Source organism: Macrobrachium nipponense, chromosome 24 (assembly GCF_015104395.2).
Source record: "Macrobrachium nipponense isolate FS-2020 chromosome 24, ASM1510439v2, whole genome shotgun sequence".
NCBI classification, from domain to species: domain Eukaryota; kingdom Metazoa; phylum Arthropoda; class Malacostraca; order Decapoda; family Palaemonidae; genus Macrobrachium; species Macrobrachium nipponense.
In genome coordinates, this window is record NC_061091.1 from 54,277,753 (window position 1) to 54,305,747 (window position 27,995).

The 27,995-nt window shown below is 43.1% G+C and overlaps 1 protein-coding gene across 1 annotated transcript in view; it reads left to right on the forward strand.

Moving 5' to 3' along the window:
* Nucleotides 1–27,995, forward strand: part of LOC135203116 (helicase domino-like) — a 209,546-nt gene that overhangs the window by 91,164 nt on the left and 90,387 nt on the right. The window contains exons 15-19 of the mRNA XM_064232755.1: nucleotides 78–179; nucleotides 12,070–12,237; nucleotides 12,559–13,066; nucleotides 18,430–18,599; nucleotides 18,906–19,049. Of these exons, the coding sequence (XP_064088825.1) occupies nucleotides 78–179; nucleotides 12,070–12,237; nucleotides 12,559–13,066; nucleotides 18,430–18,599; nucleotides 18,906–19,049 (1,092 nt within the window). The remainder of the gene's footprint in view (nucleotides 1–77; nucleotides 180–12,069; nucleotides 12,238–12,558; nucleotides 13,067–18,429; nucleotides 18,600–18,905; nucleotides 19,050–27,995) is intronic.

Here is a 27,995-nt window from a genome sequence, read left to right on the forward strand (position 1 = left end):
CAAGTAAAACCAGTGTATGTGAAATGCAAAAGCAGGGTTATTTTTGTGTAGTCATGAAAATATTAACTTTATTTCAGCAGGTTGTTAGTGGTGCTCAGAGTGTGGTCTCTCCTTTACGCACTCAAACACCAGCACCTGTTCCTGCTGTTTCAACTCCACCTCCAGCACCAACTCCCACTGTGAGTATTCATTTTGTTGCATGGGAATCATATAGAATAAAGTTTCTGGATATTACTCATGTCATCTTTTTACCTTCACTTCTACATATCTCATTATCTCCAGCCTACCATATCCTATTCTTATTCAAGTAGGACTAGGTCTCCCTATTCTTCTGGTGCCTAAGAATGGTATGGAGGCCATGTCCATGCTAACTCCAGCTCTTCATCATCCTTCTCAACCACATTTAGAACTTCAATAAATTCTCCTAATGGTATTTTTCACTATCCTGTCATCTGACATCACAATGTATTCTTAAAATTTTATTCTCAGCTCAACAAAGTCTTTTATAGTTTCATTGCCCCACCATACTTCATATCTGACTAGGAACACTGATACTACTAGACATATGTATAATTCGCCTTGCATATGCAGATTCAGTCTGCAGTATTTGTTGTCTTAATCATATCCAGCCTGCCCATTGTTTGGTACATTTATTTTCTGTAATATTCAGTAAATTTTAAATCTGTAGAACATGTACTGAATAGCATTGTTTTTAAACATTTGAAAAAATTTAATTTATCTTTGTTCCATCTAGGGTATTGCATTGATCTGTGCACACTATTCCCTCATTTTTTCCTCTACATGATGTATTCTATATATCAAGCTTTTTAGTGTCAGTGAATGGAGTTTATCAGGTATTGCTGTATTGCTGTCACCATGACTCCTCTTGACTGGCCACTCTTTCTTGATTGTTTACATTGTCACGCTGCTTGTCTCCAGTCTTTTTCAGCCTGACATTGTTTAATGAAATATTCAATGCCCTCTATTTATTCATTACTTTTATTTTGTAGATGAGTAATTACTTTTGAGTACGACAGGTCTACTTAGGCTTGACATTGGATCTACGTCTTCAAACTAAATGATTTTATGAATCTGTTGGACACATGACTTCATGAACTAATGGCTAGCTGTGTTTTGGATTACACTGCGCTGCTCTTAACATGTCAATGATCCCATTGCCTTTCATGAGAAGTCACACCTCTGGTTTGGTGGCTGGGCTCAGTCTTATATGAAATGCACCCCCATTCTGTTCTTTGTGAACTGCCTTCAAGAGATGAGGAAGCATATCCTATGTAGAGTTTATTAAGCCTCTCTTTGACAGATGGCCCTCTTGTTATTAAACCTGTTGATTATTCCAATGTATGAGTTGCTGAGTTTGACCGTCGGTGAAAATGTTTAATTTTTGCTGTGGAGGTTCTATCCAGGACTAGCTCTGGCATTCCTATAGGATCTTTCCTTGTTCAGAACTAGGGCTCTGGACATTAGTGTTATTTAATCTTTGCTGTCTTTTGTCAGCTGTTGCCCTTTGCCATGTCCACGGTGGGACACCAGGCATTGTTCACCTCTGTTTCGGTTTTTCATAATGTTCTCACTCCAACACAACGTATTTGCCTTCTGCCCCATCATCCTAGCAAGCCTTGTCCTTGCTTTGGATAAGGTGTTACATGAGTTGTCTCACTAATACTCATATTCATTAGGTGTCTGGTATTGAATACTTTTCACCTGATTTCACTGCTTCAAGTACTTTGTCTCAAAAGTCTGGAATCCTTTCATTGCAAATCTTAAGGCACAAAAATGCTCCTTTGGAACCTGATCTTTCTAATTCCTGTCATCTTTTCTAGGAATAGAATGTTGGTAGCATCATTTTCATTTTTTGGGCTTGGTTATTTTGTCCACCTCCTGAATAGTAGTGAAGGGTGTTTTATGAGGAATAAGTTCATAATAATAACTATGCTTTTACAATAAGACAAGATTTTACAGTAATTTCTAAACTCAAAGGTCTTCCTCAATTTCTCAAATGGAGATTTGCATAATATAAGTATCTTACCAAGTAATTACACAGCTGTAGTTTCCACATGCACAGCCATTTTAATTTTAAATATCGCAGTTGCACTTCAATTGTTTAGTGTAGGAAACAGGTCCTGCCCACTGCTGGAAATACTAGAAGTGACTAAGCAGATATCTTCATTGTTTTTATGTCGTCTCCTGTCCTGTTGCTGTCGGTTTTGTTTACTGATTTTCAGTTATGTATATGGCTGGATATTGGTGAAGTATTATCACTTATCTGAGTAGCCTTCAAGCTTTAATAGTTTTCAGGATTATTTTTATGTTTGATTATTATTGTCGGGTGCAAGTTCACCTAGGTTCGCTATTGTAGCAAAAGTTGTAAACTAGTTTGAAAAAATCTTCATATGATTCTCATACAATTTGCAGTAAATGTAGGAGGGAGAAAGCTTGTGCTAATGTAATGATTAGCAAGAGTAGAAAGTATTTAAGCCTTAATAGCCTTGTTAAAAAATCAATATGCAACACCCCAGGCCAATGAAACTTTGAGGTTGGGCAATTTAAGAAAAAACACATCAGTGTTAAGAGAATATATGCAAATGCACAGGGTGTAAGGAAAAAAATCTCAGAAACATTTTCCCTTCTCCAAGAAGTTGGAAATGACTATTTACAACCCCCTCTGGTGCTTCTTTTACAAGACAATGTTAAAAAAAATACCAAGTTAAAGGTATTTTTTCTAATAAATAGTTTTATTTTATTTTGTTAAATTATAAATACGTATGGCTGGCTCATACAATATTAAAACACTTAAGAACTAAAATCAGTAGCAAATTTTGAGTATTTTTGTGTAAATATTTACATGAATTTACTGAGATCAAAGATGCAGTAACTTTTTTGGGTTATACATGTCTTTTCTAATATTTCTTTGCATTTTCTTTGGAAAATTACAATTGTAACTGACATACGACCATAAAAGATAAGATCTAAAACCAACAGGAATCCCTTGGTATATTTTTGAGCAAATTTATAAAAAGACATCATGTGAGAGAGAGAGGCAGCCTTGAAGTCGAGATCACAACTACCTGATGAGCCACCCGCTTCCTTGATCTTGGCCAGTCCAAAAGTTGCCATTTATGAATTTATGGGCTATAGAAGTAGGAACCACACAAAATCTGTTATTGCTACTCATATGAGGGTATCAGTCCATCAAGGGTTGATTTCAATTAGACAGTAGAGAGGGATAGAAAGTGGAAAGTGGCCGCTGGAGACAAGAAATGCTTCCTTTAGCCCAGAATTCTACCGTAGCCTAGGTTAGAAGATAGCTCCATTATTCCATCATCCCCTCTTCCGAATATTTGTTACGACACCATCTACTTACCTCAAACTACTTTAATAGGAGAACCTGGGATATCATCCTGGTACCAGCCAGAAAAATTCTGTTATCCCCCCCTCACCAAGCCACACTGTGGCAGAAGGATACATGCCCTGGGGGTCAGTGGCCATGCGACCTGAGTCAGGGGTCACCAATGCTTTCCTGGTCGCTGACCTGTTAACCCTCTTACGCCGGAGCGGTAAATAAAAAATTGTCTCCCGTATGCCGGAGGGGTTTCGGAGTGAGCGCGGAAGCGGAAAAAATATTTTTTTCAAAAAATCACAGCCCGCTTAGTTTTTAAGATTAAGAGTTCATTTTTGGCTCCTTTTTTTGTCATTGCCTTAAGTTCAGTATGCAACCATCAGAAATGAAAAAAATTATCATTATCATATATAAATTATGCGATATATGATAGCGCAAAAACGAAATTTCATATATGATTGTATTCAAATCGCACTGTGCGCAAAACGGTTAAAGGTAACAAGTTACTTTTTTTTCATTGTAATGTACACTAAATTGTGATCATTTTGGTATATAACACATTGTAAAACTATAAAAGCAACACAGAGAAAATATTATCACAAAATAATGCATGAATTCGTAACGTGCGGACGTAAACAAATATTTTTTTCAAAAATTCACCATAAATCTAAATATTGTCCTAGAGACTTCCAATTTCTTTCAAAATGAAGACAAATGATTGAATATTACTATACTGTAAGAGTATAAGCTTACAATTGCAGTTTTCGACTATATCTGACGAGTTAAAGTTGACCAAATGTCAAATTTTTTTATATATATATTTTTTATATGCAATTATTTCGGAAATAAGAAAAGCTACAACCTTCAAATATTTTTCGTTTTATTCTACATGAAATTGCGCATATTTTCATATATAAAACTCTATGAAATGCCTAATATGAAACGGAGCAAATATTCCGAGAATGGGACGTACGCATTTCGGAGATTTGTGGCAGAGAATCCGCGCGCTGAGGGAGGAAAGATTTTTTTTTAAATTCACCATAAATCTAAATATTTTGCTAGAGACTTCAAATTTGTTTCAAGATGAAGATAAATGACTGAATATTACTAGACTGTAAGAGTTTTAGCTTACAATTGCGTTTTTCGACCATTTCGGTAGAGTCAAAGTTGACCGAACGTGGTTTTTTTTCTATTTATCGTGATTTATATGCAAATATTTCAGAAATGAGAAAGCTACAACCTTCAATTATTTTTAGTTGTATTCTACATGAAATTGCGCACATTTTAATATATAATACTTTATGTAACGGCTAATTTAAAATGGTGCAAACATTACCACAATCGCACGTATGATTTTTTCGGAAGTGTTACCGTGCGGACGTAAAGAAAATTTTATTTTTTTCATAAATTCACCATAAATCGAAATATTGTGCTAGAGACTTCCAATTTGTTGCAAAAGGAAGGTAAATGATTGAATATTACTAGAATATAAGCGTTTTAGCTTACAATTGTGTTTTTCAACCATTTCGGTAGAGTCAAAGTGACCGATAAGGTTGAAATTTTGGCAATTATCGTTATTTATATGAAAATATCTCAAAACTGATAAAAGCTACAACCATGGGTTGTTTTTAGTTGTATTGTGCATGAAATTGCGCACATTTCCATATATAAAACTTTATATAACGGCTAATTTTAAAATGGTGCAAACATTACCACAATCGCATGTATGATTTTTTTCGGAAGTTACCACGCGGACGTAAGGAAAAAGTTTTTTCATAAATTCACCATAAATAGAAATATATTGTGCTAGAGACTTCCAATTAGTTACAAAATTAAGGTAAATGATTGAATATTACTAAAATATAAGAGTTTTAGCTTACAATTGCGTTTTTTGACCATTTCGGTAGAGTCAAAGTTGACCGAAGGTTGAAAGTTTGCCAATGGTACAAAAATTATGTCAAAGTGACAAAATAATTTCAGAGATGTGTCACAGATACTTTTTAGTGCGGCAAGAAAGAAATTCGCGCTTGCGCGTCTGCGTAACGATTGTAAACAAAACAACACCTTGATCCGTGAACTCCCAGCATCCCCCAAGGCGCGTGATTCAAAAGTTTTAGGCTGGTAGGCCTATAAGTATTTTTCCGCGAATTTTTAAAAAAAACTTTTGTAAGTCGACGTAAAATACGTCCAGTCGGCACACGGGAGACAAAAAATGTCGATGTAAAATACATCCAGTCGGCGTAAGAGGGTTAACACGTATCAGGTCATCTCGTGTGGTATCGACCTGATCTTAAACTTTTCCCTTTCTTTTCATGTGTGTGTGTGTGTGTGTGCCCTTCGCTCGATGGAGTCCAAGCCCCTCGGCTGTGTCCAGGCCCTTCAAAGATGAAGTCTTGTGGGGTCTTCCAGCCCATGTTGGCGGTTGACCCCCATTCTTTGTGTACCAAGTGTCGTGAAGGTCCATGCTCGCAGGATTCCACGTGCGAGGAGTGTGGGTTAAGTTGGCCACGAAGAGGAAGAAGACGAAAAAGGACAAGTCTCCCTCGAAGAAGTCGCGCTCAGCAGAGCCTTTGTCTGGCAGACCATCACCGTCCCCATCTTCTTCCTCAAAGTCTTCCCTTGTCCTCTCACCTAGGTGAGTCCGTTGCCGAGTCTCTGACCATTGCAGAGCCCGAAGATCCATTTCTATACCTGTCCAGGTAGTTGCCCCGCCATGGGACGAGGATCTGTTGAAAGAGGTGTGGGACCGCTTCAAGTTGCAGGGTATGCCGCAGGCCGAGATGCTGTTTGTGTGGGCAGCCCGGGCTACTGCGCTTGGGTTACCTGCTCTGGCTCCCTCCGCGGTAGCTCCCACGCGCGTGGAAGCAGCCTTTGTAGCAGGCCTGGGCTCTTGAGTCACTGGACCCGACCCCTGGGCTTACCTGCTCTACCAGCATGAGGTAGTGGGAACTGACAAGTTCTTCAGAGTGCCAGACCCGGTCTTGGACCGGCACCCCGTTTCAGATCCTCGCTAAGGGAAGAGGACTTTATGTGCTGGGGCATGTCCCTGCAGCTCCCACTAGATGTGGCGGGCCAGCAGTCCATTCTACTCTCCAGGGTCAGGGCGTCCCCGTCCAGGCTAGGCTTCAGGCCCTAGCGGCTTCCCTGTCCAGGCTAGGCTTCAGGCCCTAGTGGCATACCCCTGAGCTGAACCCCACAAGAAGAGGAAGAAATCAAAGAGGAAGGTTTCTTCCTCCGAAGTGTCTTCGTCATTGGACTCCTCTTCCTTGGATGAGGCCTCCTGCAGGAGGAGGTGCAGTTCAAAGAAGTCGGGTGCTGTGTTGCCCCGTCAGCCTTTTCCCCCTCTGGTTCCAGTGGTGCCAGCTGGGGTCCTGACGTCTCCCATGACGGCCAGTCAGACTGTTCAGACCCCATCGGTGGGTGACCCTCGCCCCTCATCTGCTCTGCGGAGGCAGCCGAGCCATTCGCCCTCTCTGTTCAGGATAGTGGTGCAGGCCTCTGCCAGTGGGAGTCCCATGATGGCCTCTGATACTGTAGCCCCCGGAGTGAGCCGTCCTGCCTCGCTGGTATACGCCCCTCTTCCCAAGGTGGTGGCCTCTCGGCCTTTTAAGACAATGAGGACGAAACCTTCATCCAGGACGGGTTGCAGAATGCCTTTAAAAGGGCAAGGCACGACCTACAAGGGATCTGTACAGGCAGGCCCTAATCCTCATCCGGAGCAAGAACCGCCTGGTAGACCTGATTCTTCCCCCCGATGCCAAGAGGTCCTCCTTGATGGATTTTCTTCTGGGGTGCCTAAAAGAAGCCAAACCTTCCCTGAGCCTTCCTCCAGCTAGAAGCACGGCTCAGGGCCTGGCCCACATGGATCGTGTTATGGCAGGGCCGAAGAACTCTCTCTGGTCCTACGGCTCCCTTAAGCTCCTCCCAGTGGCCAAGGCTACACATAATTAGGCTGGAATTACTAGTGGTCCAGAGGGCCTTGAGGGGTTTAGAGCAAAAGATTGCAAACCAAGTGGTGGCACTGATGTGCGACAATGCCACGGTGGTGGCCTACTTCAAGAATCAGGGCGGTCTGAGGTCCCATCACCTGTGCTAACTCTCAGAGGAATTCCTGGAGTTGGCCAAAGGGATCGGAACGACACTGACCGCAAGGTTCATTCTGGGGAAAAGAAAGTTGATAGCAGACAGCCTAAGCAAGAAAGGACGAGTGATAGGTTCAGAGTGGTTCCTTCATCATCAAGTGGTGAGGGAATTGATTGAAAAGTGGGGTTCCCCCTTCCTGGACCTGTTTGCAACAAGGTTGAACACCAAACTGCCAGTGTTCTGCTCCCCAGTGCCAGATCTAGGAGTAGCACTGGAGGACGCTTTCCTTCATGGGTGGAGACTATCGAGCAGTTCTCGATTAAGGAAGGCCTCTCTAAGAGAGCAGCCTCCCAGATGTCGGGCTATCTAAGGAAGTCTTTAACTGCTATTTAACAGGCCAAATGGGCTACTTTTGGGAATTGGTGCAGGGAGAGAGGCCTGGAGCCCCTGCAGGTCAAAATTCCACAGATAACATAATTCCTAGTACACCTGAGACTTGACAAGGGCTTCTCGGTTGCAGCTGTGAAGGGAGTCAGGGCGGCCCTCAGGCAGGTCTTCCTTCTGAAGGTCGTGGACTTTGGGAATTCCAGGCAGCTCTCGATGTTGAAGAATGGTTTCAAATATTTTTCTCTCCTCCTCCTCCTCCTCCTCCTCCTCCTCCTCCTCCTCCTCCTCCTCCTCCTCCTCCTCTCTCCTCTCTCTCTCATCTCTCTCTCTCTCTCGTCTCTCTCTCTCTCTCTCTCTCTCTCTCTCTCTCTCTCTCTCTCTCTCTCTCCCGAGTCTATACACACCCCTCAATGGGACGTCATGAGGGTCCTGGATTCCCTGAAGAGGCCTCTATGAGTTTCTGAAGGGCATTCTCAACAGGGAGTTGATCCTGAAGGACAGTCTTCCTTCTGGCCCTGGCCTCTGCCAAAAGGCTTGGCGAACTGCATGGGTTGGCTTTTGAGGTTTCCCACTCCAGGGGGTGGAAGGATCTCGCCTTTAGTCATGTTCCCTCCTTCGTAGCTAAGAACCAGAATCCCTCAGTGTCAGATGTCAGGTTCAAGGAGTTCTCAATTCCGGCCTTAGCGAATTCAGGAGACCTGCAGGATCTCCTCTTATGCCCCGTCAGAGCGGTGAGGAAGTACCTCAGCAGAACAGCTTAGTTTATGCCGGGTATCAGGATCCTATTTATGTCCAGAGGCTCGGTGAAAAGGCAGTCTCGAGGAACACGATCTCCTGGCCAAGGGAAACAATCAGAAGGGCTTACGAAGGCACAGGTAAGTCTCCCCCGAGGGGTACCAAGCCCCACAAGATGAGGGGCATAGGCACCTCTTTAGCCTTCTCGAAGAATTAAGCAGTCAACCAGATCTTGAGGGCCAGGGTGTGGAACAGACAGTCCACGTTCACGGCCCACTACTTCTGGGATTGCACCTGCAAGTCATTGGATGCCTTCTCGATTGGGCCGGTGGTGGCAGCCCAGTAAACAGATCTGACCCACCACTGGCCATAGGACTCCGGAAGAGTGTGAGTGGCAGTATGAATGTGTGACCCCCTTTTTTTCTCTCATTTACCCTTCGCCTTGGACGTACTGCGAGGTACACATGGGATCCATCGAGTTCTTCAGGTAAGCTTCGAGTCCTTACAAACTTGAGAGGGACCTGGACAAACCCATAGTTTTTGCCTAATTATCCGGAATCCCCCTCTCCCACTACCTACCAACGCCATGGAAGGAGGATCTTTTATCTCTTCACATCTGAATTTTATCCAGTATCTCTTTCTGGAGATCTATCCAGCGCAACAGCGACTCAGATGTAAGGCTTTTACTGCAGAGGATCTTCATTAGCCATATACAAGATGAGCCATCTGCTGCTGTGATTCGTGTCATCAAAAGGGTTTCTCTCCACTCCAAGTTCCTGTTCAGTAGACAAGTTCTTCTAAATGTTTTTCAGAACAGGAGGTTCCTTCTGTTGATACTGGCGAGGTGCTACAAGACTTACTTACGTCTAGTTCATCTGAAGGATGCGGACCTCTCTTTGCCCTCTTTGTGCTCTTACTCACCTAGGAAACTCAGGCCTTTTACTTGGGGCCTTACTCTGGAGCTGAGAACTGAGTAGTCTCACACAACCTTCTCACAACCTCCTTTGAGCCCTAGCATTAATCATCTTCCAGGAAACTGTCTTTGTAAACAGTTTTCTTTCTTACCTTGGCTTCCTTGGAAGGGTTGGAAAGCTTCAGGGTCCTGTCAAGCACTGTCGTTATCTGAATGTGTCGTCTTCTAGAGGTTAGGTGTCATAGACCTCATGTTAACACAGGCCAGGTCATGAAAGATAGACTTATGGTAACACAGGCTAGGTCATGAAAGATAGACTTAATGGTAACACAGGCCAGGTCATGAAAGAAGTGTCCTGGTACACCCTTTCGGTTTTCTACATGCGGTGTTTAGACAAGCTGACTTATCTTCAAGTTGTCCCACCAATTAGATGCATGCAGAAGCGCATGACAACTGAGGAATACATTCCTCCTTCTGGCATTTTAAAATACTTAAAATACTTATCTGTTCATAAGATTTGAATGCTGGTTCATGACTGCCTCAAACCACTTTCACTTTATTCTCCATGAAGAGTATTGTCCACAGAGCCTTTGACACATTTTCCTTGGGTTGGTGCAGTGATGGCTGTTCAACAAGTGTGACTCATCCAGTGCCCCTGGCAGGATAGTTTGTATCTTGCCTAAGATGATTGTGTGGAGTAGGGAATTAGTTAGTTGATTGGCCGCTTTTCTTTCCCTTTTCTCCTTCATTCCTACGAGCACTTTGAAGAATAAACATATCATACGCTGGAACTACCTTGATACAAATGATTATTGCAGCCATACTGTTCCAGCACTTTTCGTGTTCCATGCACTTGCTAATTGCTTCTCAATAGCTTAAACTCCTCAAACCAACAAGGGGAGTGAGGAGTGATGACAAACCTGTTTCTTATGGCCAACATCGTTTGTTACCTGAATAGATAAAGTTCTTTTGGACTTCCATTCTACATGAATGCAATGAATCTGGTCATGTTGTGATGTTGAACCCAGTGGACTGAGCGTCCCTATATCTTAACATCTCCAAGGCGCTTAGGTCTTCTTTAGCAATTCCAGTCAGTTCACGATTCTCATACCTCTCTCCAGTTATAAGTCTATCCTATTGTTAAGACTGAAGGTTTATTTTGCATATGAACAAATGACAAATTTTTAATTTGTATTTTTCAAGGCTAACAGACCTGAAGTCTTAACATTGACTGCCCATCTCTAGCCACCCCTCTTAGTTTCATACTGGGTTGGAAGAAAGACTGATTGACTTGCTTCCACCTAAACCACGGATCAGATGTCAGATGCCACAGACTCCTTTTATTTACAATCTTTTATTGTTTTTAACCGGTTTCCAGCTGGCGCCAGATTTATCCTATTGTTAAGACCACAAGTTTGTTAGGTATGAAAAATAAAAATAAAAATTTTTTGATTTTTCAGTGAGAGGGGGTTGTTTTTTTTTTCAGTGTAGGTGACAGTGTTGTCTTTTTATATATATATATATATATCTAATTATTATTAATATAATATATATATATAGATATATATTATATATATATATATTATATATATATATATTATATTGGTACTGTGCCCAGGGCAAGGGCACTTCTTCATATTGGTCATATCCTTCGTTGCAAACCTCCCACTTAAGTAGATTCTCCCGACAGCTCAACTGCCACGCCACTACAAGTTAAGAAGCGCCTCAGTGGCATGATCGGCCTGGTCTTGGCCTGCCACTTCGGTGGCTGCAAATTCGATTCTTGGGCATTCCACTGAGGTGTGAGAGATGTGGATTTCTGGTGATAGAAGTTCACTCTTAACTTGGTTCGGAAGTCACATAAAGGCGTTGGTCCTGTTGCTGAATAACCACTGGTTCCATCCAACGTAAAACCACCATACAAACAAACTACAGGTTAAGGTGACCACCAACCACAAGCAGTTTTTACAGGCAGTAGCTTGCTTACAAGATAAGGAAATGATAAGTATTGTTTCAATAATGCTAGCAACTTTTTCTATTTCAAAGTCATTACCATTCTTTAATGGTTTGGAGAAGAATATGTCCATGAATCCCACCTCCATTCAGTGTAGGATTCAGCTATGTAATTACATGGTAAGTTACTTATATGAAAATGATGTTTTCATAATAAAATTGTTTCATATACTAACCAAGTAATTACAGAATCAGAACCTGCCCTCCTCCCCTTGGATGGACATAAGGGCACAAAAAACAATGAAGATAACTGCTTAGTTGCGCTCCAGTATTCCCAGCTGTGGATGGGGCCTGTTCACCTACATTAGACAATTAAAGCGCTACCGCAATATTTTAAATCAAAGCTGCTGCTTAAGGAAACGATAGCTATGTAATTACTTAGTAAGTGTATATGAAACTTAATTTTAATACGGATTTTTTTTCCTTGTTGTGTCCCACACAGTTGAATGGATTTATGTAGTACACTTGTTTGTTAAAACATGGATTTTCACCATAATGGTTCAAATTATTGGATTATGTTGAAGAATATTATATTTGAACTTAGGATTTAATTAATTAAAGTTCACTTTCTATTTGGCAGACAACTGCAACCTCCACTATCATACGACCAAGCACACCTTCTCCAGCTCCTCGAACTTCAGCCCCGAGCACTCCCACTAAACCAACTACAAGAACTGAACAAAGGGAAGCAGAGCGGCAAGAGGAAAAAAGAAAAGATGATGAGAGGAAAAGGAGCTTATTTTTTTTAGTAAGGACTATTTGATATGCTTGTTTATGCTTCAAGTAAACATAATGTATTTAAGTTGCATTCAGTTGACAGAATAGATCCAAGTAGAATTTAAATTCTGTTATTATAGATATTCCCAAAATTAACTTTAAATTTAAACTTGGAATATCTGTGTGTGGAAACATCTGGATTTGTAAAAACTTTTGCAAGTATTTCACAATTTTTATAGGGTTAAAGAGTAATGTTATAATGATTTCATTGCTTATGTAGTGGTAATGAACTGATTAGTTAGTGTAAGGCCCTAATTAAACTTTTCATTGTCAATGTAATATATACTTTCAGAATGACCTGGATGAAAGAAAGAAGAAGAGTAGAAAAGAAAAATTATCTTTGATAGCAAGACTAAATATTAGGAAATGCCATGCATGCCCCATTTATGGAGCAGATTTAATTGAAGCTGTGACAGTAATAGGAAATATTGAGAGTATTGCCACCTCCAGTGGTAATTATTCTGGGCAAGGACTGGTTCATTGTCTACATGGCACTTCTCCAAATCCACGCGCCTTTTGGATCCAGACAGATATACTTCATCAGGTGGTTTATACCCCTGAAAAATATCTAAAAGACCTTAAGGATATTACAGATCGTTTCATATTTGTAGTTCCATCAGTTCTTTCACCTCCAATTGTGTTGAGAATATGCCATCCCCCTCCATCAAAGTTATGGCAAGAAGAAAGACAACAGCTAATGTTGAAGAAGGAGATAGCGCCATACTTAACACCTCTCCATCACATCATGAATGCTTCTGTTACACAGTTCCCTGACCCTAGACTTATTCAATATGACTGTGGTAAGTATTTTAAGCCCTAATAAGTACTTTATCATCTTAATTCAGTTCCTCATGAATAGTGCAGCTTTAGTTATATATTTTTGTCATCTATTTTTCTCTTTAATGTAAAACAATAATAAATCAGTCTTGATAGTGTTTCAGAAAGTGGGAACTGATGTAGGGTTGTCTGTAATTTGAAGATAGGTTAACTGATGGTTTGAAGCATCCCAAGGAACCTGGCGGATCTTTTCCATTGTATTCTTTTGTATATTCAGAATGATTAGGTCTGCTATTTTACATTGAGTCATAGTACTAATTTCCCATATGGTTATCGGTGGTCTCGGTTAGTGGCGATCCAGTTTTATGGCGCTTGTCCAGTGTCATAAAATTGGCTATTTATGGTGCCATGAGGGCTAAGTTTCGGTTATCGGCACCATAAGGTGCCAATAATAGAGTTATGGTGCCGTAACATACCTAACAGAGGCGCCATTAACTGAAACTTGATGTTGTAAGTTGCTGAGTTTTGGTTAATGGTGGTTTTTGCTTATCAGCACCCCGCCGATAACCGGGAACTGTGGACGGAAGCTTTAAGCTTTGTATATATTTCCATAAACATATTATATCTAGATAAACAAGGATATTACTGTGGATCCTTCTGTTGATATATACACTTACCAAGTATACAACACTTTAGTGTGTTCATACATAAGAAAATCAGAACTGTGAGAAGACTAGTGTATGTACATTTGTACGCCTATCATGGTGCGAGAAAAACAATATATTCCGAGTGAGTGAGTAAAGTCGGGATTAGACGACAAGCTCATTAGCGGAGCACAAGAGATCTACATATAAAGTAAAAAGAAAGAAACTGTTTAGTGTTGGAGATTACAAGGCCTTGGTTGAACATTGAACAATTTACAGGTGCCCGAAAAAGCGGAAGTGCAGTGAAAAACACTGAATTTGCAATCAGTTTTTCTCCCATGTATACAGAAACAGTTTTAATTTTTATTCCCATTCTTTTATGCTCATCCACTTATTTTTTATTTCTGAAGGTCTGAGTTTGGGGAAAATAGTGATATCTATGTGAGCTACTGTGACAATGTGGGAACTAGTGGGGCAATCATTTGAGATAATTTGTTCTTTTTTAATTGGGTTTTCAATTAATTTCATTTTCTTTATCACGTTAGTTTTAGGGGAAATAAAAGATTCTATTTTTGAATCCTGGAGTTTGGTCTAGTCCCAGATTTAATGATTTTGAGAATAGTAGCAGGGATGCTTTTTGCAGTCTTCCTTTCTAAGGTAGGTGCCAGATGTTCGTTGAGTTTGACGTTACCAAGTTGTCTTTTTGGACAAGGCCAAACCTGGCTTGTCATCTAATCCCGACTTTACTCACTCACTCCGAATATATAGTTTTTCTCGCGCCATGATAGGCGTACAAATGTACGTACACTAGTCTTCTCACAGTTCTGATTTTATTATGTATTAACACACTAAATTGTTATAGAATGTTGTATGTGATGTCATTATCAGGTGACTATCTAAGTCACATAGTCCTCCAGCTGGGTCAGTTTGCACACCGGCACTCACATCTCCACGATTTGATATGTTTTACTATGCGGCATCTGCCCAAACCATTCACTGATGCCTCGAACCACAACACAGTTGCTAGATAACAATTCCAATCAAGTTCATTGCTCTCTAGGAAATATGCACATTCATAACCTCTTTTTGTAGGGCAGCTTACATATATAAAATAAAACCTAAGTATTTTTATTATAAAAATGTCTCATTTATTATGATTATTATTGTTAGGTATTATTATTATTATTATTTGTGCTCTATCACAGTCCTCTAATTCGACTGGGTGGTATTTATAGTGTGGGGTTCCGGGTTGCATCCTGCCTCCTTAGGAGTCCATCACTTTTCTTACTATGTGTGCCGTTTCTAGGATCACACACTTCTGCATGAGACCTGGAGCTACTTCAGCCTCTAGTTTTTCTAGATTCCTTTTCAGGGATCTTGGGATCGTGCCTAGTGCTCCTATGATTATGGGTACGATTTTCCACTGGGCATATCCCATATCCTTCTTATTTCTATTTTCAGATCTTGATACTTATCCATTTTTTCCCTCTCTTTCTCTTCAACTCTGGTGTCCCATGGTATTGCGACATCAATGAGTGATACTTTCTTCTTGATTTTGTCAATCAACGTCACGTCTGGTCTATTTGCCACGTATCACCCTATCCGTTCTGATACCAATAGTCCCCACCCCCCCTTCCGAGGATCTTTGCCTGATCGTTTTCTATCACTCCCTCAGGTTGGTGCTCGTAGCACTTATTACTGCAAGGTAGCTGATGTTTCTTGCACAGGCTCCAGTGGAGGGCTTTTGCCACTGAATCATGCCTCTTTTTGTACTGGTTCTGTGCAAGTGCCGGGCATTCACTTGCTATGTGGTTTATGGTTTCATTTTTCGTATTGCACTTCCTACATATGGGAGAGATGTTATTTCCGTCTATCGTACTTTGAACATATCTGGTTCTTAGGGCCTGATCTTGTGCCGCTGTTATCATTCCTTCAGTTTCCTTCTTTAGCTCTCCCCTCTGTAGCCATTGCCAATTGTCATCGCTGGCTAGTTCTTTAGTCTGTCTCATGTATTGTCCGTGCATTGGTTTGTTGTGCCAGTCCTCTGTTCTCTCTGTCTTTCTCCTGTCTCTGTATATTTCTGGGTCTTCGTCTACTTTTATTAGTCCTTCTTCCCATGCACTCTTTAGCCACTCGTCTTCACTGGTTTTCAGATATTGCCCCAGTGCTCTGTTTTCAATGTTGACGCAGTCCTCTATACTTAGTAGTCCTCTCCCTCCTTCCTTTCGTGTTATGTATAGTCTGTCCGTATTTGCTCTTGGGTGTAGTGCTTTGTGTATTGTCATTTGTTTCCTGGTTTTCTGATCTATGCTGCGGAGTTCTGCCTTCGTCCATCCACTATTCCTGCGCTGTATCTGATTACTGGCACTGCCCATGTGTTATGGCTTTTATCATATTTCCTCCATTGAGGTTTGACTTGAGTATCGCCTTGAGTCTCTGCATATATTCTTTCCTGATCGTGTCCTTCATCTCTTGGTGTTTTATATCCTCTCCTCCTTCCATTATTCCCAGGTATTTGTATCCTGTCTCATCTATGTGTTTGATGTTGCTCCCATCTGGTAGCTTTATCCCTTCAGTTCTCGTTACTTTGCCTTTTTGTATGTTGACTAAGGCGCATTTTTCTATTCCAAACTCCATTCTGATGTCCCCAGATACAATCCTTACTGTCTGGATTAGGGTATCTATTTCCTTGATGCTCTTACCATACAGCTTGATGTCGTCCATGAACATCAGATGGTTGATTTTGTTGCCTCTTTTCTTGAGTTGGTACCCGGCATCCATCTTCTGTAGTACTTTTGTCATGGGAATCATGGCTACTACGAAGAGTAGTGGGGACAGTGAGTCGCCCTGGAAGATCCCTCTCCTGATATTAACCTCTGCTAGTCTTATTCCAGAGCTTGTAAGTATTGTATTCCAGTTGCGCATTGTATTTTTGAGGAAGCTGATGGTATTTCCTCTGCCCCATATATTCTTCAGGCATTCTATTAGCCATGTGTGTGGTATCATGTCGAAGGCTTTCTTATAGTCTATCCATGCCATGCTTAGGTTGGTTTTCCTTCTCCTACTGTTCTTCATTACCATTTTGTCTATCAGGAGCTGGTCTTTTGTGCCCCTACACTTCCTTCTGCAGCCTTTCTGTTTGTCTCCTCTAGGTAGTTGTATAGCCTTTCACTGATGATACCTGTTAGTAACTTCCACATTATTGGTAGGCAGGTGATAGGCCTGTAGTTACTGGCTATATTTCCCTTACTCTTGTCTTTTTGTACTAAGGATGATTCTTCCTGTGGTCATCCATTTGGGTGCTTGGTGAATTGAGATACAATGCTGGAGTTGTTCTGCTATTCGTGGGTGTAGGGCCTTGAAGTTTTTGAGCCAGTATCCATGGACTTCATCGGGACCTGGGGTTTTCCAGTTTGGCATTTTCTTTAGTTGGTGTCTGACTGTGTCTGTCGTGATCTCTGTGAATCTTTGTTTTATTCTATTATTATTATTATTATGATTATTTTGTTAAAGATGATGGCAGCATCAGTCAATTGATTTTTTTTTTTTTTTTTTTTTTTTTTCTTTTTATATATGGTCTTTTCATTGCGTTCTTAGTATTCTCTTATCATCAGGGCTGATATTTGCTAATAGCTGGCCGATGTTCATATCTTGGTTAAAGAAATGTTTTCTAAAAATACTAATTTATTGTTATGATAACAAAAGTGATTAACAAATCTTAGTAATGGAATTCCAAACGTTTCCAACCGTATCATCGGTTCATTTTCAAGGAAAGGTGAGCTCACCTTTCCTTGAAAATGAACCGATGATACGGTTGGAAACGTTGGAATTCCATTACTAAGATTTGTTAATCACTTTTGTTATCAATAACAATAAATTAGTATTTTTTAGAAAACATTTCTTTAACCAAGATATGAACATCGGCCAGCTATTAGCAAATATCAGCCCTGATGAGAAGAGAATAATAAGAAGAATTGAAAAGACCATATATAAAATCAATTCCACTGATGCTGCCATCATCTTAACAAAACATGTTAAGAGAGGGTCTCCTACCTTCATATATTTATTATTATTATTATTATTATTATTGTTAGGCATTTACACATACTGGCTCATATACGGGCAGTCCCCAGATTATGACGGGTTCTGTTCTTGAGACGTGTCATAAGCCGGAACATCATCAAAAATCCTAAGAAAACCTTACTTTTAATGCTTTGGGTGCATTAAAAACTTTATAAACTGCATTTTTATTGCATTTTTATTGCATTTTTCATAAAAACCCTCAAATATTGATTATTTTGCATTTTTGGTGTCATATTTCTTCTGCCAGATCAGCGTTGTAGGTGTCATAACCATGGAAATAATTTCTGATGAATATAATTGAAAAGCGCCTTAACCTCAGAACGTCATAAGCCGAACCCGTCGTAACCCCGGGGACTGCCTGTATAGAGAAAATTATTTTATTCAAAATCTACCTCGGTGTATTTTTTGTAAAGATAGATGAGTATTCCCTTACAACAAAATTTTATATTCTTCACTAGAATAATTGATGTATTCTGTATAGCCAATGAAATCAATGTTGGGCTTTAAAATTATTTTTATACTTGTGGAAAAGGTTTGGGGGAAAGAGGGAATTTGTGGTGTAACCCAAAGATTGATTTGTTATGAGTTATGTTATAATTGGAGAGTAATTTTCTGATTTCTTATAACTATAGGTAAGATAATTTTTCACTGCATTCCAGGCAAGTTACAGACGCTGGATCGTTTGTTGCGGCAGTTGAAATCGGGTAGTCACAGAGTTTTAATCTTCACCCAGATGACCAAGATGCTGGATGTCTTTGAAGCCTTTTTAAATTATCATGGCCATCTATATCTTAGATTGGATGGTACCACTAGGGTGGAACAGAGACAGGTATGATTGGAAAATATTGATTAAATTTATTCAGATACCTAAATTAATGTAACAAAAGGAAGATCAAGGATTGACAACATAAACTGAATTCTCTTTCCCTATGGCTTTCTTGTCTTATGTTAATGTCATTTCAGTTTTTTTTTTTTTATTTCATTACTATCCCCATATTTGTTTATAGTTGGCCTTTGTTTAACATTTGTGATAGTATATACATCTTATGTTACTGTTTCTTATACCCAGTTATTCATAGGTCTTGATGTTTTCATTGTTTCAGCAAAGTAATGTTTTATTGTGTTTTGTTATCAGGTGCTGATGGAAAGATTTAATCAGGATAAACGTATTTTTGCCTTCATATTGTCAACCCGATCTGGAGGAATAGGTGTGAATCTCACAGGAGCAGATACAGTCATATTTTATGACTCTGATTGGAACCCTACCATGGATGCTCAGGTTTGTTTTAACTAGCTCAACTTATGGTCTTAGTGTTTTACTATTAGCACATCTTGCTACCTGTTCAAGAACCATCTAGCAAGAGAACTGTCTTGTGTGAGGCTTTTTATGATGGGCCCTGACTTGTTGCATCTGGTGTTTTAAATTGCATGATTGGATCACATGTTTTATCCAGTATGTTACTATGATTGTTGACTGTGGAAATAAGATGTGTAACACTATACTACCGGCGGCCCTCGGTTAGCGGCAGGGGTTCCGTTCCTGGCCGCCGACGCCAAGCGATTTTAAAGCCTACGACCACCACACACCTTCTTTCGAAACTCTAGACCAGTCAAAGGCGCCGTAATCCCACAACGCGCAATAAGTAAAATTATATTTATGCAGTATAGTTTTGTTCATGAAACTTACCTGTCAGATATATATATAGCTGTATTTTCCGAAGTCCGACAAATTAAAAAACTTACGACACACGTAGTGGGAGTCAGGTGGTTAGTACCCATTCCCGCCGCTGGGAGGCGGGTATCAGGAATCATTCCCATTTTCTATTCATAATTTTTCTGTCGCCGGTGTTGTAAACACAGTTTTCAGCACCTCCGTCTTGAATTTAGGAAACTTGGCTACTATAAGTACCCCTTTTTGATTTTTTGGTATCTTGACTTTTGGATCGGTGGCTAGGCACACGTTAATTGTGGATTTGATTGATTTTGGCTTGATTTCTCTTTAAATAAGATGTCTGGTTCTAGTTCGGCTAGCGCCAGGTTTTGTACAAGAGTGTTGTCGAGGTAGGCTAATGAGCATCAGTAGACCCTCATACTTTGTGTAAGAGTTGCAGAGAGCCATGATTGTATGTATGAAAGTCGCTGCAAGGAATGTGAGTGTCTTTCTGATTCTGGATGGAGAGCGTATGAGTCCTATCTGCGTAAGCTTGAAACGGGATAGGTTAAGGAGGTCTTCCTCAGGAGCGTTTCAGGTAACGTCAGGAAGTTCATGTTTCTCTACTAACCCAACCCTATTAATCACTACTCCTAACCCTGTAGTGTTGCCTTCGGGCCCTGAAACAGTGTCTGTGGAGGGTAATACCCTTACACTTATCTTAGAGGTCAGATTCCGTAATTTAGAATCTAAAGTGCTCGCCTTAGAAGGCAAAAGTGAAGGTGCAAAGTGCAGTGACAGTGCTCCTTCGTTGGTGGAGGGTGCGTCAGATCGGCCCCATTTCGCCTCTAGGCCTAGACCGCTGCCGGACTCCCAGGTTTCAGGGAGAGGGCATGTCGAAAGCCGCAGGAGGGTTACGGGGAACGCCCCACCGATCTGACGTGCCTTCGGCAGTATCTGTTGACGTTACACAGACTGCCAAGGAGACGTGCGCGTGCACGCCTCCTGAAAGAGTGTTTCTCTTCTTCAGAGGCTTCCTCCCGCACAAGGGGTGGAGCTCTCATTCTATTTTCACGCCCGCTGAAAAGGAGCGTTGGTGATCGTGACGCTTCACGTCCAGTTTTTGGCTCTCGAGAGGCGATCATCGCCTGAGAGATTGTGTTCGCCGCCTTCCCGCCACAGAAGAAGCGTAAGGAGTCAATCGGATGATGACTTTGTTGAGCGCCCCAGTCGCTCTCGAGCGCGTGCTAACGGCAGTTTCTGGGAGAAGGAAGAAGGCGTCCCCTCGCCCCTCGTCTTCTCACAGGATCAGCCCGTCACCTGACAAGGAATCCTCTCCTACTGAGAAGATCCTGCGCTCTTTGCAGCAACAGCTTGCTGATGCTCTTGCTAAGAAAGGGACGCAACCACGTCCCAGGAGAAAGGATGACCGTCTGCCTGTGAAGAGATCTAGAAGGTCTCCTCTCCCTCCGCCTCGCTCCGTCTATCTCTCCACTTTCTTCGCCTGCTAGAGTTCGTGCGACTCCCCAGCGGCTCTCTGGAGGACGTGAAGAGGATTTTGGATCCGCTTTTCGCCGCATGAAGCGGTAATTACCCGCTCGTAAGCTTGCGGTTGCGACCGAGGTCGATACTTGCGTGAACGCTTCGGTTTGGCAAGTTCACCGTTCCTGACGCTCGGCTCGGAAGCCAAGCGCAAACGCCAGTGGCATCTAAGAGTGCACCAGCGAAGCAGAGCGCGCACGAGATGTAAGCGCGCTTTAGTAAATGTCATTCGCACGCCAGTGGACGCCAAGGGCGTGCCAGCGGACGCCAGCAGCGCGCGAGTGGACGCCAATCCCGCGCTAGTTGCAGCCAGGCGTGCGCCAGTGGACGCAGGTATGCCAGTGGAAGCCAGGTGTGCGCCAGTGGACGCCAGGTGTGCGCCAGCGAGCCCCGGACGCTCGGGTGGACGAAGATGTGGATTTTCGTCGCCTCCCACCTGTTTGTGATGAGACTTTGCAAGTTACTTCGGGTCTTAGAGATACAACCGGAGTTTCTATTATTGAGTCAGCTTTGCCTTCCACTTCACAGCAACACGCCTCTTGGAAACTTAGACCAGATAGTCTTGGTCCAGCCTTATTTCCTCCAACTTCACCTGTGTCGGAAGCAGAGGTTAGCGACGCTTCGGTTGAAGTGGATGATGAGAAACCTTTGGCGGCAGTCTCTTCCGACTACCAGGTTTTGACCCGCCTTCTTCAATCAGAGTTTGGAGAGACGTTTCACCCGGAAGCTCCTCGCTCTCCGCCTTTCACCAACTTTTCTTCTTCCAAGAATCAACCCAAGGTCTCGGCATTCGTCAGAATGAAGAAGACCCTCCCTTTCAACATAAGAGTGGGCTCTTCATAAGGTCCATGACTGGATGGAGAGAAAAGGAAGTCTCAGGGAAAGACTTCTTTTGCCCTGCCACCTTCGAGACTTAGTGGGCAAGGCTGGCATTTGGTATGAGACGGGAGAAGAAGTAGGTATTAGACGTTCCCTCGTCAGCTCAAGGAGACTTCGCCAGCATTGTGGATGCCTCGAGGAGGTCTCACCTGTCCTCTTCGAAAGTTTCCTGGTCTACTACGGAAATGGACTACCACCTTAAAGGCCTCTTCCGGACGTTAGAGGTTTTCAACTTTCTAGATTGGTGTTTGGGAGTTCTGGATGCCAAGTCTAGGAGTTCCGACTCGATTAGTCTGGGGGAGCTGTCCCAGCGGTAATGTCGTGTATGGACAAGGCCGTCAGAGATGGTTCGGAGGAGCTTACAGCTCACTTTTGCACAGGGCTCTTGAAGAAGAGATCCCTGTTTTGCAATTTTACAGCTAAATCTGTCTCTCCGTCACAAAAAGCAGATTTGCTCTTCGCTCCTTTTTCGGATCATCTCTTCCCCCAGGCTATGGTAAAAGACATTGCGACCAGCCTACAGGAGAAGGCCACGCAAGATCTCCTCGCACAATCTTCAAGGAGACCCTGCGGTTCCTTCGTCCTCGGGAGTTTCGATTCTCAAGAAATCGAAGCCCTTTCAAGGTAGTTCTTCCTCGAGACCAGCCCCTCGAGGAAGAGGCACTTCCAGAGGCAGAGCCACTGCGCTTGCCAAGAACAAGAAGTGAAGCAGAAGTCCTTCAGTCACCGGTTGGAGCCAGGCTTCAGCTTTTTGCGCAAGAACCTGGAAGAGAGAGGTGCGGACAAATGGTCCTTGGACATCTTAAAGAAGGGTTACCGGATCCCGTTCCTGAAACCACCCCCGCTGTCTACGACACCCAGGGACATGTCTCCTTCCTATCGGGGAGAAAAGCAACAAGTGCTTTACGATCTGTTAGATCAGATGATCGTGAAACACGCCGTAGAACAGGTCTCCGACTTGAATTCCCCCGGATTTTACAACAGACTGTTCCTGGTGCCAAAGCAGTCGGGGGAATGGCGACCGGTACTCGATGTCAGCAACCTGAACCTCTTTGTCATCAAGCAGAAGTTTAAGATGGAGACACCTCAGTCAGTGATGGGAGCCTTGAGACCGGGGGATTGGATGGCTTCACTAGATCTCCAGGACTTGTATTTCCACGTCCCCATCCACCCCCAGTCCAGGAAATACCTGCGGTTTGTCCTGAAAGGAAAAGTGTTTCAATTCAGGGCTCTCTGCTTTGGACTCAGCACTGCTCCCATGGTATTTCACCTACTGATTGAAGAACATTGCGAGGTGGCTTCATCTTTCCAATGTCAGGATCTCTCTCTACCTGGACGACTGGCTCGTACGAGCCTCCTCGCAAAGACCGGTGTCTGGAGGACCTTCACACGACTTTGTCGTTAACGAAGTCCCTGGGGCTTCTGGTGAACCTCGAAAAGTCACATCTGACCCCTTCTCAGTCTTCAGTCTATCTGGGGATTCAGATGGACTCAGTGGCTTTTCGGGCTTTTCCGTCCCAGGGGCGACAACTAGATTGCCTAAGCAAAGTTGTCAACCTTTCTGGGAAGGAATCATGCTCGGTGAGGGAATGGATGAGTCTGCTGGGGACCATTTCCTCACCGGAGAAGTTTGTTTCCTAGGGAGGTTGCACCTCAGACCTCTTCAATTCTTCCTTGCCGACAATTGGAAGCACCAAACACTTTGGATTCGATTCTGGTGTTATCAGAAGAGGTAAGGAACATCTAAGATGGTTGGACCGACCCTTTGAAGCTCGCAGAGGGTCTTTCCCTCAAGCTTCAGAACCCCGACCTAGTGTTGTTTTTCCGACGCGTCTTCCACGGGGTGGGGAGGCAACACTGGGGGGGAAGGAAGTGTCAGGCACCTGGAGAGGGGAACAGGTGTCCTGGCACATAAACCTCAAGGAGCTGGCAGCAGTTCATCTGGCGCTCCAGTTCTTTCAGAACGAAGTCTCCGGCAATGTGGTGCAGATCAACTCGGACAACACCACACGCCCTGGCATACCTCAAGAAACAGGGAGGAACCCACTCTCGATCCCTGTTCTTCCTTGCAAAGGAGATCCTGTTATGGGCGAAGGCACACGACGTCTCTATACTGAACGAGATTCATATCAGGGGTAGAAAACGTCCGTGCAGATCTGCTCAGTCGACAAGGTCAACTTCTGCGACGGAGTGGGACCCTTCATCAGGAAAATATGCCAGAGGTTGTGGAAGTTATGGGGATGTCCTCTCGTAGACATCTTCGCAACTTCCAGGACAACGAGACTCCCGCTGTACTGCTCACCAGTTCTAGACCCAGGAGCAGTAGCAGTAGACGCCCTTCTTTGGGACTGGACGGGACTAGACGTATAGCCTTTCCCCGTTCAAGGTCCTAGGGGAACGTAATAAGAAAATTCGCGGCATCAGAGGGAACGAGGATGACTCTCATCGCCCCTTCTGGCCAGCGACCGACTGGTCACAGAGGTCATGTCCTTTCTAGTAGACTTTCCGAGGACTCTGCCTCCAAGGATAGATCTACTCAAACAGCCCCACTTCGAGAGGTATCACAAAAACCTCCCCGCTCTGAGTCTGACTGCGTTCAGACTATCCAGAAGTTGGCCAGAGCGAGGGGTTTTTCAAGAGACGGTGGCGAAAGCAATCGCAACGGCAAGAAGACCTTCTTCTATTGCCGTATACCAATCCAAGTGGGCTGTTTTCCGGAGCTGGTGCAGGAAGAAAGACATTTCCTCCACCTCTACCTCTGTGAGCCAGATCGCAGACTTCCTTCTCTACTTGAGAAATGAAGTTCGCTAGCGGTTGCTACGATAAAAGGCTACAGAAGTGTGCTTTCTGTAGTCTTTAGGCATAGAGGACTGGACTTAGCCAACAACAGAGACCTTCATGATCTTCTTAAGTCTTCGAGACTTCGAAGGTACCTCATCCAAGAGTCCCTTCTTGGAACTTAGACATTGTTCTAAAGTTTTGAGTGCCAGTAATTTTGAACCTCTCAACTTAGCTTCGCTTAGAAATCTTACAAGGAAGACACTTTTCTAACTGCTCTGGCGACGGCGAAGAGAGTTAGTGAGATCCAGGCTATAAGCAACCATGTTGGGTTTAAGAAACTCTGATGCTGTTTGTTCTTTAAGCCCTATGTTCTTAGCAAAGAACGAAAACCCGTCCAACCCTTGGCCCAAGACATTTGAAATCAAGGGTTTGACAGAGATCGTGGGTAATGAGCCAGAGAGAGTCCTGTGCCCTGTCAGGGCTCTCAAATTCTTTTTAGACAGAACGAAGGACTGTAGAGGACCTTCGGGCAACTTGTGGTGCTCGGTTAAGAAGCCCGATCTTCCCATGTCAAAGAACGCGCTTTCTTTCTTCTTGAGAGACACCATTAAGGAAGCTCATTCCACATGTAGTGATGAGTGACATGAAGCTTTTAAAAGTGAATGCCCACGAGGTGAGGGCTATTTCGACCTCGATAGCCTTTTCACAGAAATATGGCACTCAGTGACATTTTGAGTGCCACATATTGGCGGAGCAACTCGGTGTTCGCTTCACACTACCTGCGGGAGGTGAAAGCGACATACGAACATTGCTCGTCGCTTGGACCATACGTCGCTGCAGACACTGTTTTGGGGGCAGGAGGAGGTAGCACTCATCCTTTCCTTTAGTGGTTAGATGAGCTTTTAATTGTGTGTGTTTTTTGGTTGTGGGGTTGACCGCCCGAGGCGGATCTCCCTTCTTTAGTCTAGTTTAGTGGTATACCTTTGGTAGACTAGGCCAGGTGGTTTTTTACTTCGTTGCCCTCATTGTATGGTCAATGGTCTAGTCACATCGTGGTCACGCCCCCGTTGACAGATCATCTTGAGTGCACCAGCTATATAGGTCTACCTACGCTGGCAACTCTAATAGCACAAGCAGACTTACGCGGCAGTAACCACGAAGTCAGCTATGCTAACAGGTAAGGAATCAAGATATACTTTATCTGCATATATATGTTTCCTAAAATCTTCTATTCTGTCTACTCCCACCACCAAAGGTGGGATTCAGCTATATATATATATCTGACAGGTAAGTTTCATGAACAAAATGATATTGTAATGATACAATTAAGTTTGTTCATACTACCTGGCAGATATATATAATTAAGTACCCACCCACCTCCCCTCAGGAGACAGTGGAAATAAAAAATTATGAATAGAAAATGGGAATGATTCCTGATACCCGCCTCCCAGCGGCGGGAATGGGTACTAACCACCTGACTCCCACTACGTGTGTCGTAAGTTTTTTAATTTCTGTCGGACTTCGGAAAATACAGCTATATATATATCTGCCAGGTAAGTATGAACAAACTTAATTGTATCATTACAATATCATACTATATTAATTTACTGTACAGTACATGTGGGTGTCTAGAGTATGTAAAGATATAATAAAGTTTATACAGTGTACAAGTAGCTGTCGTGTTCAGGTTACGATCATTAGTCTTACGATAGTCCGATTTTATGAGAGATCAAATTACAATGGTCTAACTTTATCCATCTTCTAGTTACATAAGTTCAGTAACAGCAAAAGAGAATGATGAAAGTATGGTTTTAATGTTATACTCGTTGCGTGAACGTGTACAGCCATGAACAACCGAACGAGAAAACTACTTTTTAATGTATGACACTTACCTGGCAGGTATATATATAGCTATATTCTCTGTTCCACCTGGCAGAAATTTTCAAAACTCGCGGCAATCGCTAGTAACCTATTAGTAGTTCAGGCAACCACACCCCGTTACCGTGGCGCTAGCGCTAGGAACCGTTCCCCAATTGGGCCAGATTTTCTCTGCCAGCCGAACCGGCAACATTGTTGGTGGTTCCCTGCTAGAATTTCATTCTCGTTGCTGACTGATCTTGGATTTTGGTATTGTACTCGGAAACGTTAGCTTGGCATTCGCTTTGGATTGTTCTTTAAGATGTCTGACCCGGGAAGTATGTTTAGAGTGTGTGTAAAAGAGGGGTGTAAGGTAAGACTGCCGAAAGCTTCGGTCGACCCTCATACCGTTTGTAAGAAATGTAGGGAGAATGTGTGTACTTGGGAGAATAGATGCATTGAATGTGAGAATTTATCAGAGAAGGAATGGAAGGTCTTTATGAAATACGTTGAGAGACTGGAGAAAGATCGTGTAAGGAGATCTGTTTCTCGTAGTGAGAAATCAAATTCTTCGAGTAAAGGAGTGATTGTATTTCCTCTCCAGCTCCTTCTAATGTAGAATTGGTAGTTCCTTCTCCCCAGGTATCTCCTGCGCCCGCTGCTGTATCGGAGGAGACGAACGATACAAATATGTGAAAGTGTCGCTGCCCTTGCGTCCATGGGCGACCAGATACAGCGACTTACAGACAAAGTTAGTGCTTTCGATGTCAGTGAAAGTGTAGTGGAGTGGAGGGGTGTCTGATCGTCTCTCTCGTGCTCCTAGACCTAGACCTCTGTCAAGCTCCCAGACCCAAGGGAGAAGGCATGTCGACAGTCGAAGGGAGGCGAGAGAGGTTTGACACGGTCAGGCGTCCCTTCGAACAGTCCTGTTGCAAATTCCAGGCTGTTGCAGTTCGCCGCAGAAAAGAAAAGGCGTAACTGGGAGTGTGCGTCCTCGGAAGGTTCGACTTCCGAGCGAGAACGTCGGTATGCAGTGGTGTCTCGCCCACTCAAGAGGACGTTCAGGACATCAACTGCTCTCCGAGAGACAGGTGCAAGATAGTGAGGCTTGGAGTAGTACTGAGGTGTTGTCATCCTCGGAAGACGGGGGAGCAGTACCGATCAAGAGGAAAAGGATTTTTCGTACTAGAGAGGACGCAAATCGCACTGGCGATATAACGTCCGTCTCGGCATGGTATTGCCTTGGGAGAATCGCCTCCATCTTCTTATGGATCCTCCCCTCGTATTTCTCCGTCGGGTAGAGTACAAGATCGCTCTCCTTTAGGTCGCAGTCCCAGCTCGTAATCCTCATCCTTCGTCGTTCTACCATTCAAGAGGATGGTACGAAGCATTTCTTACGGGAAATGCAGTCCAAGTTGGCAGTGTTGGTGAAGTCTTGGGATGCTCCTGAACAAGCATCTTCGAGGCGTAAGGACGATTTCCTTCCCATTAAGTCTTCGAAAAGGGAAGACAAGG